The sequence below is a fragment of the Zingiber officinale genome, chromosome 2B, assembly GCF_018446385.1.
Source record: "Zingiber officinale cultivar Zhangliang chromosome 2B, Zo_v1.1, whole genome shotgun sequence".
Lineage (NCBI taxonomy): Eukaryota > Viridiplantae > Streptophyta > Magnoliopsida > Zingiberales > Zingiberaceae > Zingiber > Zingiber officinale.
Genome location: NC_055989.1, coordinates 124,284,690 through 124,300,278, shown reverse-complemented (window position 1 = coordinate 124,300,278; position 15,589 = coordinate 124,284,690). Strand labels below are relative to the sequence as shown.

Genomic DNA, 15,589 nt, shown 5'->3' with positions numbered 1-15,589 from the left:
AGATTCTGGGAAAAAATAAACAATTTCCCAGTTATAATAAAGAGTAATCAATTCTTACCAGCAATGGCAGCTTCACCATCAATATTTCGTCCTCCCTTGAGGACACCTCCAGTAACATGCAAACGAGCCCCTACAAAAGCCTAGAATTTGGATAGTCACTCCAACTGAGAAAGAGTGTCAAAAGTACTTCAAGTTGGTAAAAGCATGAGAGTACCTTAGTCCTATCAAATGAAAAAAAAAAAAAAAATGGAAGGGGAAATAAAATGAATACTTTGAAGGGATTGACCTCCATAATGCTGGGCTATTTTATTTTATAAATGATACAAGAGGGTTCAATAGAGTGTTCATAAACGGCATTCAAAAAGCCTTTTCTACACTAAAAAAATTAGAGAGAAGTATAAAGGAAATAACTAATTCTGGAGAAAATAAATAAATTTAAATTACAAAACCTAGTCTAGAGAGAAAAAGGATAGTAACTTAAACTTATTGTTTTTTTTCTTTTTCTTTGTTGACAGCTTGCATAAGATTCAGTCTTGCTAATGAGACTATTGGAAAAGTGATTCGTGTCAATTCTTCATTGAGCAAAGATGTGCATGCCAAGACTTTCTTTGATGATGGAGTGTCTTACACCAAGTCTCCACCAAGTGATGGCAAGCATGTTGAAACTTCCTTTGATAAGAGATTCCATGCGTTGTACCTTCATCGAACAAAGGCAAACAAACTCAAACTTCCTTTGATGAGTGTCATGCAATGAGTCTTCATTGAGTAAAGATGATTGTTCCAAGACTTCTTTAGGACTAACTAATGATAAGAAAGCATATTGTGTCAAGCTTTCATCCAACAAGGAGAGCTCATTGAGACTTCTTTTGGATTGCATCTTGCATCCAGTCTTGATCGATCAAAGGTGAGCACACCAAGATTTCTTTAGGACTAAATGAATATAGGAAAGCATTTGAATTGAATCTTCATCCAATGGGATGAGCACAGCATAACTTCTTTTAAGGTCAAGTACATTGAGTTGTTCATTGAGATGCCACCATACCAGACTTCTTTTGAATTGAATGAGGATAAGAATGCATCTTGTGCCAAGTCTTCATCAAGTGGAGATAGGTATGACAATAATTCATGTGAACAGAGCGATGGGATAATAGCATCTTATAAATGATGGTAGGATCATCAAGTGATGGTAGGGACATCAAAACTTTCTTTGAACTGAGTTTGGGCAAAGAATATCTTGCACGAAGTCTTCGTTGAGTGGAAGTAGGTGCACTGAGATTTGTTTAGAAGAAAGAGAGAATAAAAGAATATCATGTGCTAAATGTTCCTTGAGCGACGATGAGAAATGATCTAGAGGAATGTTGAAGGTCATCAACTAGGATAAGGTCTCCAATTTGGATGGCCACTAACCTAACAAACTTGAAGGTGTTGCATTCAACGATGCGCTCATTAGAGTTGACTGTATGAGAATTTAGGAAGGTGTTGCACTCAATGATGGAATGTGTGATACTGTTGGAGAATTTGGACAAAGGATTATCACTTGATGTTTAGAAATGAGAATTGTGGTGATTGCTCCAGATGATTGGAATGGCATATTAACAACAAAGGCCCATAGGGATGCTTCAATACATTAACTTTGTTTATTGGTGTCACTATTGGTATCATAGATAAATGCTTTTGATAACTAGTATCAAAGTAGGCATTCTAGTAAGGATTGCTTCTATGGTCATGTAGTAATAATTGTTTATCTCCACCTCATCCTCTAATTTTCTCAATGCTTCAAAGGTAATTGAGTTTGTGGGCCACCTTCAGTAGTTGATTGCTCACAAGCTTGTTTGTTCTTCTTCATGCCTTGCTCTACTTATCACCAGCATGGGATAGCGTGTAAGATTTCATAAATCTGAACTTCCCATCGAATTTCAGCAAGAAGCCCTTTTATAAAACTACTCTCGATTAGTCATGAGTTTGGTTAAACAGTTACATAAAGCAACTAAAAGACTACTACTACTGTGATTTGACAAATTCCCAAAAAAAAAAAAGGGCAGTCCGGTGCACAAAGCTCCCGCCATGCGGGGTCCCAGGGAAGGATCCATTGTACGCAACCTTACCCTACTTTTTGAAAGAGGTTGTTTCCAGGATTCGAACCCGTGACCTTTTGGTCACATGACAACAACTTTACCGTTGCGCCAAGGCTCCCCTTCAAGGTGAAGGCCATCTACAAACTCCTCCCATAGTCATTACATGACTCGAACTAGTCCTATTGGATGGTGTCTCCTTCAAGGTTCTTAGAGGCTGTTTCGACCTTAGAACCATCCACTGTGCAATGAAAAGAAATAATCATCTATTGAAACCCACCCAAAGGGTCTTCTCTTTACCATGATAAGAAGTCATTGCATGACTTGAACCACTTGTACCATGGTGTCTCCTTCGAGGTTCATAAAGGTTCTTTCAGCATCAGAATCATCTACTGTGTGATGAAAAAAAAATCATCAATTGAAACCCACCCAATAAGGTCTTCTCTTTCCCACCATAGTAATTTCACCTCTATTCAAGGAGTGGTGTTGGCTCAATCTACATGAGAATTGCCTTTGATTTTTATTCTTTTTTTGTTGGCATTAGTGAGCCCTCATCTCTTTGTTTAGTGTATCTTGCTTTTATGTGCTGGAGTTTAAGCTGTTGTCTAGTTGTTTCTTAATTACTTCTAATGCATGAGTGATGCTTTCTAAAGAGGTTTGAAGTTGCACAAATTTGGTTCAAGATTTTGTATCCCAATTAGCATCTGGTTGGATATAGTCATCATGTTAAAAAAAAATCTCTTTTAAGTAAATGATGACATTTTTTGCACAATTTGTCATGACAAAAATAATAATTTCTTTAAAAAGACAGAATCACTAACTCAAAAAAAAAGAGGTGACCATAATGTTGGAAGGAAAGTATTAAATAGTGATTTCAAGGTAGATGGCCAACCAACTGCCTAGTGCCTAGGAAGGTCCTCAAGTGGTCTACATTAAACTAATATTAAAATTGAAAGAATGACAATCATATATATAATGACAATTATGTCCTTGATAATGAAAAGGAGTTTGCAACCACAAATAACATAATTAAGAACTAAGACGCAACGACAATAAAACCTGGCTTTCATATTTCAAATTCAACTAAGAGGCAAAAATCACAAATTATAAATCCAAATTGCAAAAATACACATAATTTACAATTACCCGTTTGGATCGTCTAGACACACTACCTAGTCGCCTAGACTAACATAGAGTCTTTTTTTTCCTTAGACCCATTTGGACCGCCTAGGGGAACTACCTAGTCGCCTAGACCAACTAAGCAGCCTGCTTGAAGAGAAGCATCTAGCCACTATGCAAAAGCAATCCCTTGGCAATTCTGCCTAGGAGGCCACCTTAGTTGTCTTTGAAAACTATGGTTAGAAGGGATTGAAGGTCACAGCGGTGGTGGAGACAATCCACAAAACTAAGTTGATAGAAAGCCAAGTACTGTTTAATACTAGGGGAATATAGTTGATCACTTCAAAGGGATCTACCTCCATAATATCAATTATAGGCTATTTTATTTAATAAATTTCTAGAGTTCTATAGGATATTTAGAGGCATGAAGGAGGTGCCTTGTCAGAAATAAAATAACTAATTTTAAAGGGAATACTTACTGATTGGAACCACTTACCGCTGCATGCTCATATCTTGGAGATGGTGACACACCAGGAGCAAGAGTCCACTCCCATTGGCCATTTGTGTGCATAAGCAGTCCGTAAGCATCAGATAGAGACTGCAAATGTAGTTAGCAGGTTTTTTAGCCAACATTCTGTAAAGAAATCCTTGAGCGCCTGGTTGCAGGTAGGTACTTAGTAAAAGAAGCCACATTTGAACAGCAGGCAAAAGAATATATGAGACTTAAAGAACAAAACCACCGTGAAACCGAAGTGATAGATACATATTTAGCTAGCCAAAAGCAGCACAAAATTTCTGAGGTTGATTACTTCCTCCTGTCATTAAGCTTTATAAATGATAACAAGAGAAGAATAGATGGCCATTAAAGTCTCTAACCAGAATACCACAAAAAAAAGAAAAGGAATTTGCTTGTGAGGGCCAAGGCTAACCCACATGTGCATCAACCACAATGCAATAAGGAAGGATTATGTTCAACAAAGTTGGAAGATGCAACCCTTTTGAAAATTATATAGATATGACCTTCCCATGAACCAAGAGAGGTGGTTTAATACAAGGGCAATATATAGTAAACTACACTACACCTGCTTGAGCTGGAACATAGATAATAATAATGTCAGTTTGTTACGCAACTTTGAAAAATGAGAATCTCTCAAAGACTTCAGTGAATCATTTGCAAATTGATCCTCAGTTAAGATATGCAGAATCACAATCTTTATAAAAGAATTTCAAGTTGTCAATCCACCTCTATGTGTTTGGCCATGAAAACATAATTACTCACAATGTAGATAGCTATTTTACTATCTGAATTAACAAACATGGGCTCACAGCATACAATACCAGAATCTTCCATAAAGGTCTTCAACTGTATCTCTGGTCTCTGGAGAACATTTGGCCATAGATCAACAATCAAAAGAATGGCACAACGAGTCCACTAAAAAGGATGACTCAGTGTATAATTCTTCAATATGGGTGTAATGAGGAGAAAGAGTAACCATCCCTTTATTGCAAGCAAATAGGTTGTTCCTGGTGATCCAAACCCTTGACATCCATGCCATGAATGAGCAATCTTATGGAAGCACAAGAACTGACTAGTGTCTGGATGCAATTCAGATTTTATTACAAGAGATGCATCCATTTTCCTGTCAACTTTGTTTTTGGTCAAGTATAATTTGGGCATTGCACCAATATATCTGGAAAAAGAACACTGGCCACCAAGTTTCTGAGCTAATCTACATAATTGATTCCTAAATATGTATCAATTACTATTGAGGCAATGTCCATCAACAATCTTAGTATTTCCATATCCCTTCTTGCCGCTTCTTCATTTCTTGGTAATTTTCTTCAAATTTATAGAAGATCCTTTGATCTTCCTAAATTAATTAAGGCTAGCACTACTTTGACACTAATCTTAGAGGCTGAAAAATAAAAACTTGTTTTGACGAACGTGGCAAGTAACAATAAAGTAGTGGGAAGTTTATTGAAGTGTTTTTATGTGCAAGAAATTATTATAAAATATTGGGAGGTTCTACGGAGTTGATCAAGTTCTGGGTACTGAAGGAGAACTGAATGGGATTGAAACGCAACTGTATATATTTACAATGAATGGAAATGAGGATCATTGATGATCCAATTTAACTGTGCAATTATCTCTTCTACGGATCTTGTGATCTCTCTCAAGTTAGTTTCCTAAGATTGGTGGTTCAAAACTCCTATTGTTGAGAGCCCAGAAACTGTTGAACAGTCCATAGAATAGATGACTCTCAAAAAAATAGGCCGCAGTTAGTCAACAAAGATGATGAGTATTGCCACATCATTAAGAGAAAGAATCTAATCCAATCAAACATTAAATAGGCAATTTCTGTAAGCTAGTATATTCAAGGTTTGAACAAGTTCAAAGAAAATTGAAATATAGAAACAATTCGCACCGTCCCAGAAGAATCTCTTCCACCGCACAGCAAAAGCATGCCATCAGAGCGTGCACTTGCAGTGGCATACCTGTGTATGAGTATAATGAATGGGAAAATGTCAAAACATATAACCCAAAGAATGTGACAACTTAAGATGATATACGGTATGCCATAAACTCATGCCACTGCAGAATAGAGGTCCTAAATCTAGTGGTAGCTGCTAAAATTCAGACCATATTGGATAAATACAACAACAACCAAGTCTTTACTATATGGATCCTTCTACGGATTCGATCCCTACTATATCCTCATCTATAGTTAAATGAATTTTATCATGTTTTATGGTTGCCAACCAAATCTTTTTTGATCTCCCTTTTCATCTATTAATATGTATGGTTATTTGGTCTTGCATCGCCTACTAGGACATTTATTGAATGCCTAAGTACATATTCATACAATCATAAATGCATTTTTGAAAGTTTTTTCTCAGTAGACACAACCTCGACTTCTTCTCCAATGTTCTCGTCTCTTATCTTGTCCATTCTCGTATGTTAGCACATGCACCTTAACATCCTCATTTTTGCGACTCATCATTTGCTCATATGCTCACTTTATAACCCAACTTCATATAACATAGCACGTTTAACTGTCATTTTGTAACACTTCTCATTTACAAATAACTCATCATCTCCTATCTTAACAATTGTCTTGTTGTGTTTACTACTATTAAATTTAAATTTCATATATTCTATTTTTACTCTTCTAAGCCTAAAACATTTCACTTCTAGAGTTCCTTAGCAAAATTCGAGTTTAGCAGTTTCCTTCACATGTCACATCGACCAAAATAATATATGAATTATGGTAATGTGTCCTGAATGTGTCCAATTAGTTCATCCATGAATAGTATAAAAAAGTATAGATTTAGAGTTGATCTTTAATGTAACCCTATTTTTATAGGAAATACTTCAATTAATCCACTTGAAGTATTCACTCTTGTCATTGCACTTTTATACATATCCTTGATTGTTTCTTAATATATGATAATGAAACCAAGGTTTAAAATTTCAACCCGTGCCGAAGTTTCGGTCTCAGACTGGAATTATACGGTTTCGGTATTGTATCGTGTCGTGTCGATACAGTTTCGATATTTTTTATTTATATATAGTAATTATAAGATAAATATGTTTATGGTGAATAAGTTGTATATTGATTTTGTATAAGTTCTCAATTATTGAACAACTTAATATTATTAAAAAAAAATAATAAAATATAATTTTCTTTAAATAAAATTGATCTATCAATAACTTAATTTAAAATTAATCTATCTATAATAATAAGTATATAAATTAATACAAAGATATATAATAATTATATAAATTAACTATTTATTCATTTAATTAATTATTAATTAAATAATATATATTTTAAATAGTAAAAAAATATCAAGTAAAAAAATATAAAAAAAAAATATTATAATATAAATCTAATTTATTAGAACTTTTTTAAAAAATTTTAGAATTTTTTAAAGAATTTATATTTTTTAAAGAATTTAGAATTTTTTAAATGAAATTTAAAATAATACAAAATAATAAAAAAATATTAGAATATAAATAGAATTATTATATTTTTAAATGTTTAAATGAAATTTAAAACATTAAAAGATAGATTTTTAGAATATTAATTAGTAAAATTTATTAAATTTATTTAAATTTTAAATATTTTTATATATATTTTATTAGAATAATTTAATTAGGGTTTATAAAAGTCTGCTCGAAATATCAAACGTATCTTAGGAATTATTTAAATTAATTAAATAGAAATTTTAATTTCTGCGGGAAAAGAAAAAAAGAAACACGAGGCTGCGAGGCTACGAGGCCGCGGCGGACAGGGGGGGCGTGTCCAACGTCGCCAGTGCGTCCGACTGCACTGGAGGCGTCACAGGGCGCTCCCGACGCCTCCGAAAGCACCCCACAACTCCTCTGGCACCGCCTACAACACGTCTCACGTCTCGAGACGGGGATGCCTCCAGTGCCGATTTCGCCCATCTGGCAGAGCAGTAAATATCATCCATGCTAGAACGGCATTTCATTCGTTGAATGAAACTATTAAAAATTTCACACTGTCAGCCTATCATATTAGTTTCTAGATGCTCTTAATACTTTTTCATTTTGTTGTCTTATCAACAAATAACATTTTATGGTTTAGCATTCCAATCATAAAACTAAACTATGTTTAGAAAATAGTTCTCATCTCTTATCTTCCTCTCATTAACTCTTATAATTTCATAGCATTGACTACTTAACTTTATAACTCTATAATTTGGGCAACATTCTATATCAAATTAAGTTTTGAATATATAGGTATTCAAAACTTTTTCTCCATTCTTCAAGCATCTTCTAGTATTGAAAAATTATTAAAAACTTAGTTAACCCAATTATTTCCCATCTCCTAACCTTTCTTTCAAACTTTAATAAGAATATCATCTGGATTACCAAAGAAAACTAAATCATCTACTGAATCCTCATTAAAACTCTATAAAGAAAACTTTATAATCTTTCTTCAATTGCATTACCAAAGACCTCTTGATTTTCACCTTTGTACATCTAACATTATCCAAGTCTTCATATACTCTTTCTTTAACTTTTGTGGTCAAATATATATCTTTCTCCTCATACTTAGCTCCAAGATTATCATTAAACCTATAATATGCTTAAACTTTGCTATTTTTATAACTTTCTAATCAAAATTTTTCCCAATTTATATCTATTCAAATTATACACTTTATAACTTTACTAATCTTTTATTTTTCATCTATTATACAACACTTTTATAACATTACTCCTCTAAGCACCAATCTCATCTTCCTCTTCCGCTTGGGCTGCCCACCTTAACCCACTATCTCAATCACCTCCACAAAGCCCACTACCTCCGCCTCTACAGAGTCTATGACCTCTGCCTCCTCAACCAATCCCATTGCCTCCAGATTCTCCTACTAAGCTGCGCACCCTGCCATATGAGCTCGCTTCTCATGTAAGCTCATTATTGAGCCTCCCATCAAGCCCACTATCCATCCTTGCCCTTTCAATGCAACGATTTCCTCTAGTTCCCCCTTTGAGTAAGTTGCCACTCCTCCAACTGCCCTAATTTGCATATACACTGTTAAGTCTTTTATGTTTTACTGCCTTACAAATTATATTCAAAAGTCAAATATTGATTCTGGTTAATGTAGATAATTATTTAGTTTTTTTTTCTTTAAGAACGTAGACTTCTTAAAGTTAAATTCAAAACTTTGACTCGATTAGAACTAAATTGTCTTATCAAAAAAATCAACATATTACTTCCTATAAGACCATTTGTGCACTATTAAAAATGGCAGTGGAATCCAAATTGATCAAAATCTTGATTTGTCCGTGTTAAACAGCATAGAATCATAAACAGTCATACCATTATTTGTGTTTTACTTCTTACTATGTTCAAACCTAGAAACTTCAACACATCTCCAATTTGTTCTCTAAATTGTATCCAACTTATCTACCTACTTGGAGGACAATAGAAAGATGTAGTCAAATTTTTAACTTCAAGCATTGACGATAAAACAAAAGTACTACAAAAATCATTTTTTAGTGGTTGCTGAAACAGCCAATGGCCTTTGCAAACTTAATCACAGAAATAGAAACATCTATGATAACTTGTGCAACAGCTTCTATGGCGAGGTCTTCCACAACAACCATTGCAACAGGGCCTAGCACTAGGAGAAGATCTCTAATGCAAATGAGCTAAACAACCTAAATTCAGCAAACCACAGAAAGTGTCCATTGTTTCAACTTCCTATAAATGCTGCAAAATAAAACATAATCTCACATTCTAGCTGTCGGTTTATCGCCTTCAGGGTTTAATTTCTGCCATCTATAAGGTTTCTGTGCAGTATCCAATGCCCAAGTATCAGATAGAACTCTTATTCCTGGAAAACAACAATTTCCAATTAAATAAAGCAGTCGATAAATACTTATGATCATCTTTATATTACAAAGTAACAAGAAGATATACTCAAGAACAAAGCATTTCAATGTTACTTCCAGAATGCAAACAAATAAAAAGGTATGAAAGATGGCCCATAGAGTTTTAAGCTCATCAAACATCAACCAAAGCTTCAAATTGACATTTTACAACCAACAGCCAACCATAAACACATGCCATCATCTCATTGAAGTTGAAATATGACACATCATCATTCCATTAAACAACTAATACCAAAAAAAAAAACAAGGCAACCCGGTGCACGAAGCTCCCGCCATGTGGAGTCCCGGGAAGGATCCATTGTACGCAGTCTTACCCTGCTTTTTGCAAGAGGTTGTTTCTAGGATTCGAACTCGTGACCTTTTGTTCACATGGCAACAACTTTACCGTTGCATCAAGGCTCCCCTTCAAACAACTAATACCAAAGAAGGGAAAATTTCATAACTTTACCAACTTTTCAAAATGCCCCTCAAGTTTTTAAATCATTAAAATATCCCTTGGAGATTTGAAAACTCTTGTTATTTTACCCGCAACCATCAACACTTTTAAGTTACTTAAGAAAATGGAAATTTAGTGTCTTCATTCTATTAAGCAACTTAATGGTGCTATGGTTATGGGGTAAAGTGACAAGAGTTTTCAAACTCTAAGGGGCATTTTGATAGATGACCTTAAAATTTAAAATTCTGCAGGGCACTTTGAAAAAGTTGATAAACCTTGAAGAGAGAAATTAATTTCCCCACCAAAGGTAGAAGATTATCAGATGCATGCAAGTAGCACACCTTGACTTGATAAGTCTAGATTATCGTCGAAGTTGTCACAAATACAATAGAGGTGTGTTGCATGATTCTAGTAATTTTTTATGTAGCAGTCTTGCCTACTTTGTTGTCGTAGAAATTCACATTAACTGATACTCTGATAGGATGAAATGTAGACGACTTACGATGGGGTGTAACTGGGATACCATCCTCTTGGTATTGGTAATCTTGTTGCAGTTATTTACGACAAAAATACTTTCTTTGTTTCTCTCAGAAATGTAGATAACCTATGATGGATGGTAATTGGATTATTTAACATGTAAAAATATGTAAATTTCCAAAGAATTTATATGTGAAATTAAATCTGTTATCTGATTATTTAAGTGCATGAGTATTTACGGAAATGAACTTAAATTCTTAGTAATCTGTTTTTCATACCAAACAAGTCAATGCAGAAAATCCAGTAATTTTGCAAAATATTGCCCATAGTAAACTCTGTCATGCAGGATTCCAAAAAATCTTGCATTATTAATCTATCTGTATGGTAATGTAAACTATCATGAAAGATTACTTGTCAATCTACATCAAGCACCATCTAAAACTGAATCTCCTCTAATTTTATCAAAAATTCAAAAACAAATTGGTACAAAATGATCAAGCATCCACTCAAAACCATTGTATCAACCAAGGTTCCAAGAAAATCAGCAGGAAAGAAGGTACGACCTAGAAACATGGATAAATAATACAGCATCAAGCTGTCTTTCACTTGCACTTAAGAGCAATGTCTCCATATAATAACAACAATAAGTCATAATGCCCGACTATTTGGATGTTGGAGTCATATGGATCTTATTCCATCATGGAATTCTATGTAAGGATGCATACTAGTAGTACCTAGGTCTTTATAAAACAAATGAGGTTGTCGCCATTTTTTTGTGCATTATCAATATTCAATAGACGATGATATAGTTGGGGATAGAGCCCAATGGCATAGAAAGATCCATATAACCGACCCCACCTAGTGGGATAAGACTTGGTTGTTGTTGTATCTATATTCAATAGACTGGAATAGCAAACTTGCATTGAGGATCTCTAGCAAGTCCTTGATCAAATTTCAAACATATTGTTCATTAAAAACAAAGCACAAAATGGCCAACATTTTTTACTAACCAATTGTTGGTCTTATCGTCATGAGAATTGCAAGACTGATTCTTCTAGTTTAACATAAATTCAAATAACAATAATGGCTAGAATTATCACTCCTACTTAAACCAAGATTTTTTATCGCTTACAATGTAACCAAAAATATTTCCCAGTGGAAGGCAGGAAACTACTCTTGCGAGCAAGGGAGAAAAGCAATGATGATAATGATATTCAAAATCATGAAAAGGAAGTTTCTTTTAAGAAGATACTGTGGAGCAGATATAGGCTGTTTTTACAAGGAATGTCAACCCACTCCAAATAAATATCAAACAGATCCAAATGCCTATGAGATCACAATAACATATTCCAAATAATTACCAAATATTCTGTGTCCTTAGATGTATAACATTTCATCTGAATTTTTAGTCTTACACATGAAACTTAGTCCAAGCTGTAATATCTAAGTTCACTATTGCACAAAAACGAATAGCTTATAAGGAATTATATATTTGTAAGAACGAGAAAAACTTAAAAAAATATACAATAGCCAAGAAAGAAGCTAAGAAAATAGTGAGTGAAGCAAAAAATGACATTTTTGAACGGTTATATCAAAAATTGGATACAAAAGAAGGGGAAAAAGACATTTATAGAATAGCTAAAGTGAGAGAAAGAAAAATAAGATATCTTAGCCAAATAAAATGTATTAAAGATGAATGTAATAGGGTATTAGTAAACGATGGAGAAATAAAAGAATGGTGGAAGAGGTATTTTCATCAACATTTTAATGAAGGTTTAGGTGACCAACTTAACTTAGGTAATTTAATTAAGTCAAATGAGCATAGAAATTTTAATTTTTATCATAGAATTCAAACTTCAGAAGTAAAACAAACTTTAAATGAGATGCATAATGGAAAAGCCGTTGGACCAGATGATATTCCGATAGAGGTATGGAAGTGCTTAGGGAAACAAGGTATTAAATGGCTTACAAAATTATTTAACATGATATTGAAAACGAAAAAAATGTCTGATCAATGGAGGATAAGTACTCTAGTTCTCTTATATAAGAATAAGGTAGACGTACAAAATTGTGCAAATTATAGGGGTATTAAACTAATGAGTCATACTATGAAACTTTGGGAAAAAGTAATAGAAAAAAGATTAAGGAAGGAGACCAACAGAAAATCAATTTAGGTTCATGCCTGGAAGGTCAATAATAGAAGTTATACATCTTCTTAGACAATTAATTGAAAAATATCGGGAGCAAAAATAAGATCTACACATGTATTCATTGACTTAGAAAAAGCTTATGATAGAGTCCCAAGATAAATTATATGGAGAATTTTAAAAAAAAGAGGTGCTAGCGTAACATATATTGAACTAATTAAGGATATGTATGAGGATGTAACGACCAGAGTAAAGACTTCAGGCGGAGTAACTGAAGCATTTCCAATAAAGATAGAGTTACATCAAGGATCAGCTCTAAGTCCTTATCTTTTTACACTAATTATGGACGAACTCACTGCACACATTCAAGACAAAGTACCGTGGTGCATGTTGTTTGCAGATGATATTATTTTGGTAGATGAGACACGTGAAAGAGTAAATGCTAAGCTAGAATCTTGGAAGAAAACACTAGAAGGGAAAGGTTTTAAGCTTAGTAGATTAAAGACAGAATATATGAAATTTAAGTTTAGCAATGAAACAATTATTAAGATAGGAGAGGACGAGTTGCCCGGAACGGAGAGATTTAAATATTTAGGATCATTTTTACAAAATGATGGAGGGATTGAGAGAGATGTCTTACATAGAATACAAGCAGGACAGGTGAAATGGAGGGGAGCGTCGAGTGTTTTATGTAACCGTAAAGTACCTCTTAAACTTAAAGGTAAGTTCTATAAAACCGCAGTTAGACCTGCTATGTTATATGGAGTTGAATGTTGGGCTATGACTCGAGCACATGAGCAGAAGATGAGAGTTGCAGAGATGAGGATGTTAAGGTGAATGTGTGGGCATACGAAGATGGACAAAATAAGAAATGAGAGCATTAGAGAGAAAGTCGGAGTTGCATCTATTGAGGAAAAATTCCAAGAGACACGTTTAAGATAGTACGGACATGTACTTAAACAACCAATAAATGCTCCAGTTAGGCGATGTGAAACTATGATAAACATGCATATCAAACGAGGAAGAGGAAGACCAAAGAAGACTTGGTTAGCAACAATAAAACAAGATAAAATTTATTTAAATATAGATGATGATATAATAGGAGATAGAGCTCAATGGCGTAAAAGGATTCATGCAGTCAACCCCGCCGGAAAAGGCTTGGTTGTTGTTATTGTTGTACTACTATTGCACAAAAACGGGATGTAATCCAGAATGGAGAAGATAAATATCTATGAGATGACATGACTTTCCTAAAAGTCGAGAAGGATGCATGGCTCCAAAATGCATGTGGTTTAGTAAGAACAACAAAACAACTAGAAGCCAAACACATTCTTCTTATAGTAAATAAAGTTAAGCATGCAGGATTAGCATATACCACAAGCCAATGGAACTGACTAGGGGCTTCTATTTAGAAGTTTAGAATCATATGTAAAATAAAAATTAGGAACTAAGTCGAGTATCTTCATATAAAATAAACATAGGCACTAGATAGTCAGATATGCTTACTCTCAGGTTCATATTTAGTGTAGCAACCACTCAACCATGACCCTTGGTTGTTCGAGAAAATAAATTAACAAAAAAAGTGAATCACATGTTTGCATCATCTGATATTTTAGCTCCATGCTTATTTTAACACAGCTTCCCTTATCTAATTTTCAGATTTTTTAGGCAACATCACAAGCATAAGCAATTATGAAAAAAGGAACTACGTTATACTTTCACTATTCCTCAATAGTGAGAACTTAATCTATGGAGATGGAAATCTACCATCATTTCCACTGACTGTGACAAGATAACGCTGAGCAACCAGGTCCATTGCGTGTCCATACAGAGGTCCTGGACCGGGTCCTTGAACAACTACCCTGCAAGATAACAGTTAATTATACAAAAAATATCCATCTAACACTTGCATACAACATAGAAAACAACATAATAGGAAAAGAAGCACTACAATCTTCACCTATGCCACTTGAATTTATCATTCGTCAGGTCAAGAACATAAAGGTCATCTGTTGAATGCCCAGCTGGCCCAATGCCACCCTAGTGACCCAATGACCAACAATTATTGTTCAAAAAAGACAATAATACCTCAAAGCCAGAAAATTTACAAATCGTTAACTGAGTGTCTATGCAAGTCTTGCTACCTGGAAAGCAACCATTGTACCGACTGCTGCTGCAGCATGAGCAGCCCTTGGTGAGGGAGCTTCTCCCGCGGGATGCAACCTGCATTTCGTACAAGGAAAGAACTTCCCATTAAAATTCATGACTAGCAACTTTTATAGATTCAACCAATAACAGTCTATACCTGGTCCATTTCCGGGTTTCGACGTCATACGAATGCACCGAATTCGTAACTCCCGTGATCCCTTCACACCACAACGAGCAACTTCATCAGTAGAAAAACAACATCGTACTGCAGATTAAGAGAGGGAGGGGAAGACGTGCGGTAAATTACTGATGCCCGGGGCCGCGGAGGAAGCGCCGTCTTCGATGCAAGTGGCGCCGCCGAAGAGGATGAGGCGGGGCCCGTGGGACTTGGTGGCGGCCACAGCGGTGAGGGAGTGGCTGCACCGGGGGCCCGGGGCGTCATCATCCGTCTCCCAGGTCGATTCCAGCGGCTGGTAGTTCGGCGCCGGGTTCATCCATGCCCTCGACCCCATCCTCCGCCGCCGGCGAGTCCACCGCGAGAATTCCGCAGCGAAATAAACAGCGTCGCGATCTGAGAAACAAGAGAGCTGGAACCGTGAACACGAGGAGCAAGAGGAAGGGCTCGCACGAAACCCTAAGGTGGGCCCTGCCGGAGCCAACCACTCTGTGGCGGCTGCGTGGGTACGACTCGGGTGACGAAGTTTTGAGTCGTAGCTATCGAAGTCAAAATGTTTACTTGGAACGATATCTTTTTCCGTATAAA

The 15,589-nt window shown here is 35.2% G+C and overlaps 1 protein-coding gene across 1 annotated transcript in view; it reads right to left on the bottom strand.

The window, feature by feature from the left end:
• The window catches only part of LOC122047016 (serine/threonine-protein phosphatase BSL1 homolog), a 29,479-nt gene extending 13,968 nt beyond the window's left edge, over nt 1–15,511 (bottom strand). The window contains exons 1-9 of the mRNA XM_042608029.1: nt 15,134–15,511; nt 14,984–15,044; nt 14,823–14,901; nt 14,639–14,718; nt 14,446–14,540; nt 9,461–9,560; nt 5,618–5,687; nt 3,688–3,789; nt 59–140 (exon numbers count right to left, since the gene is read on the bottom strand). Of these exons, the coding sequence (XP_042463963.1) occupies nt 59–140; nt 3,688–3,789; nt 5,618–5,687; nt 9,461–9,560; nt 14,446–14,540; nt 14,639–14,718; nt 14,823–14,901; nt 14,984–15,044; nt 15,134–15,338 (874 nt within the window). The 5' untranslated portion in view covers nt 15,339–15,511. The remainder of the gene's footprint in view (nt 1–58; nt 141–3,687; nt 3,790–5,617; nt 5,688–9,460; nt 9,561–14,445; nt 14,541–14,638; nt 14,719–14,822; nt 14,902–14,983; nt 15,045–15,133) is intronic.
• Nucleotides 15,512–15,589: the final 78 nt, after the last annotated feature.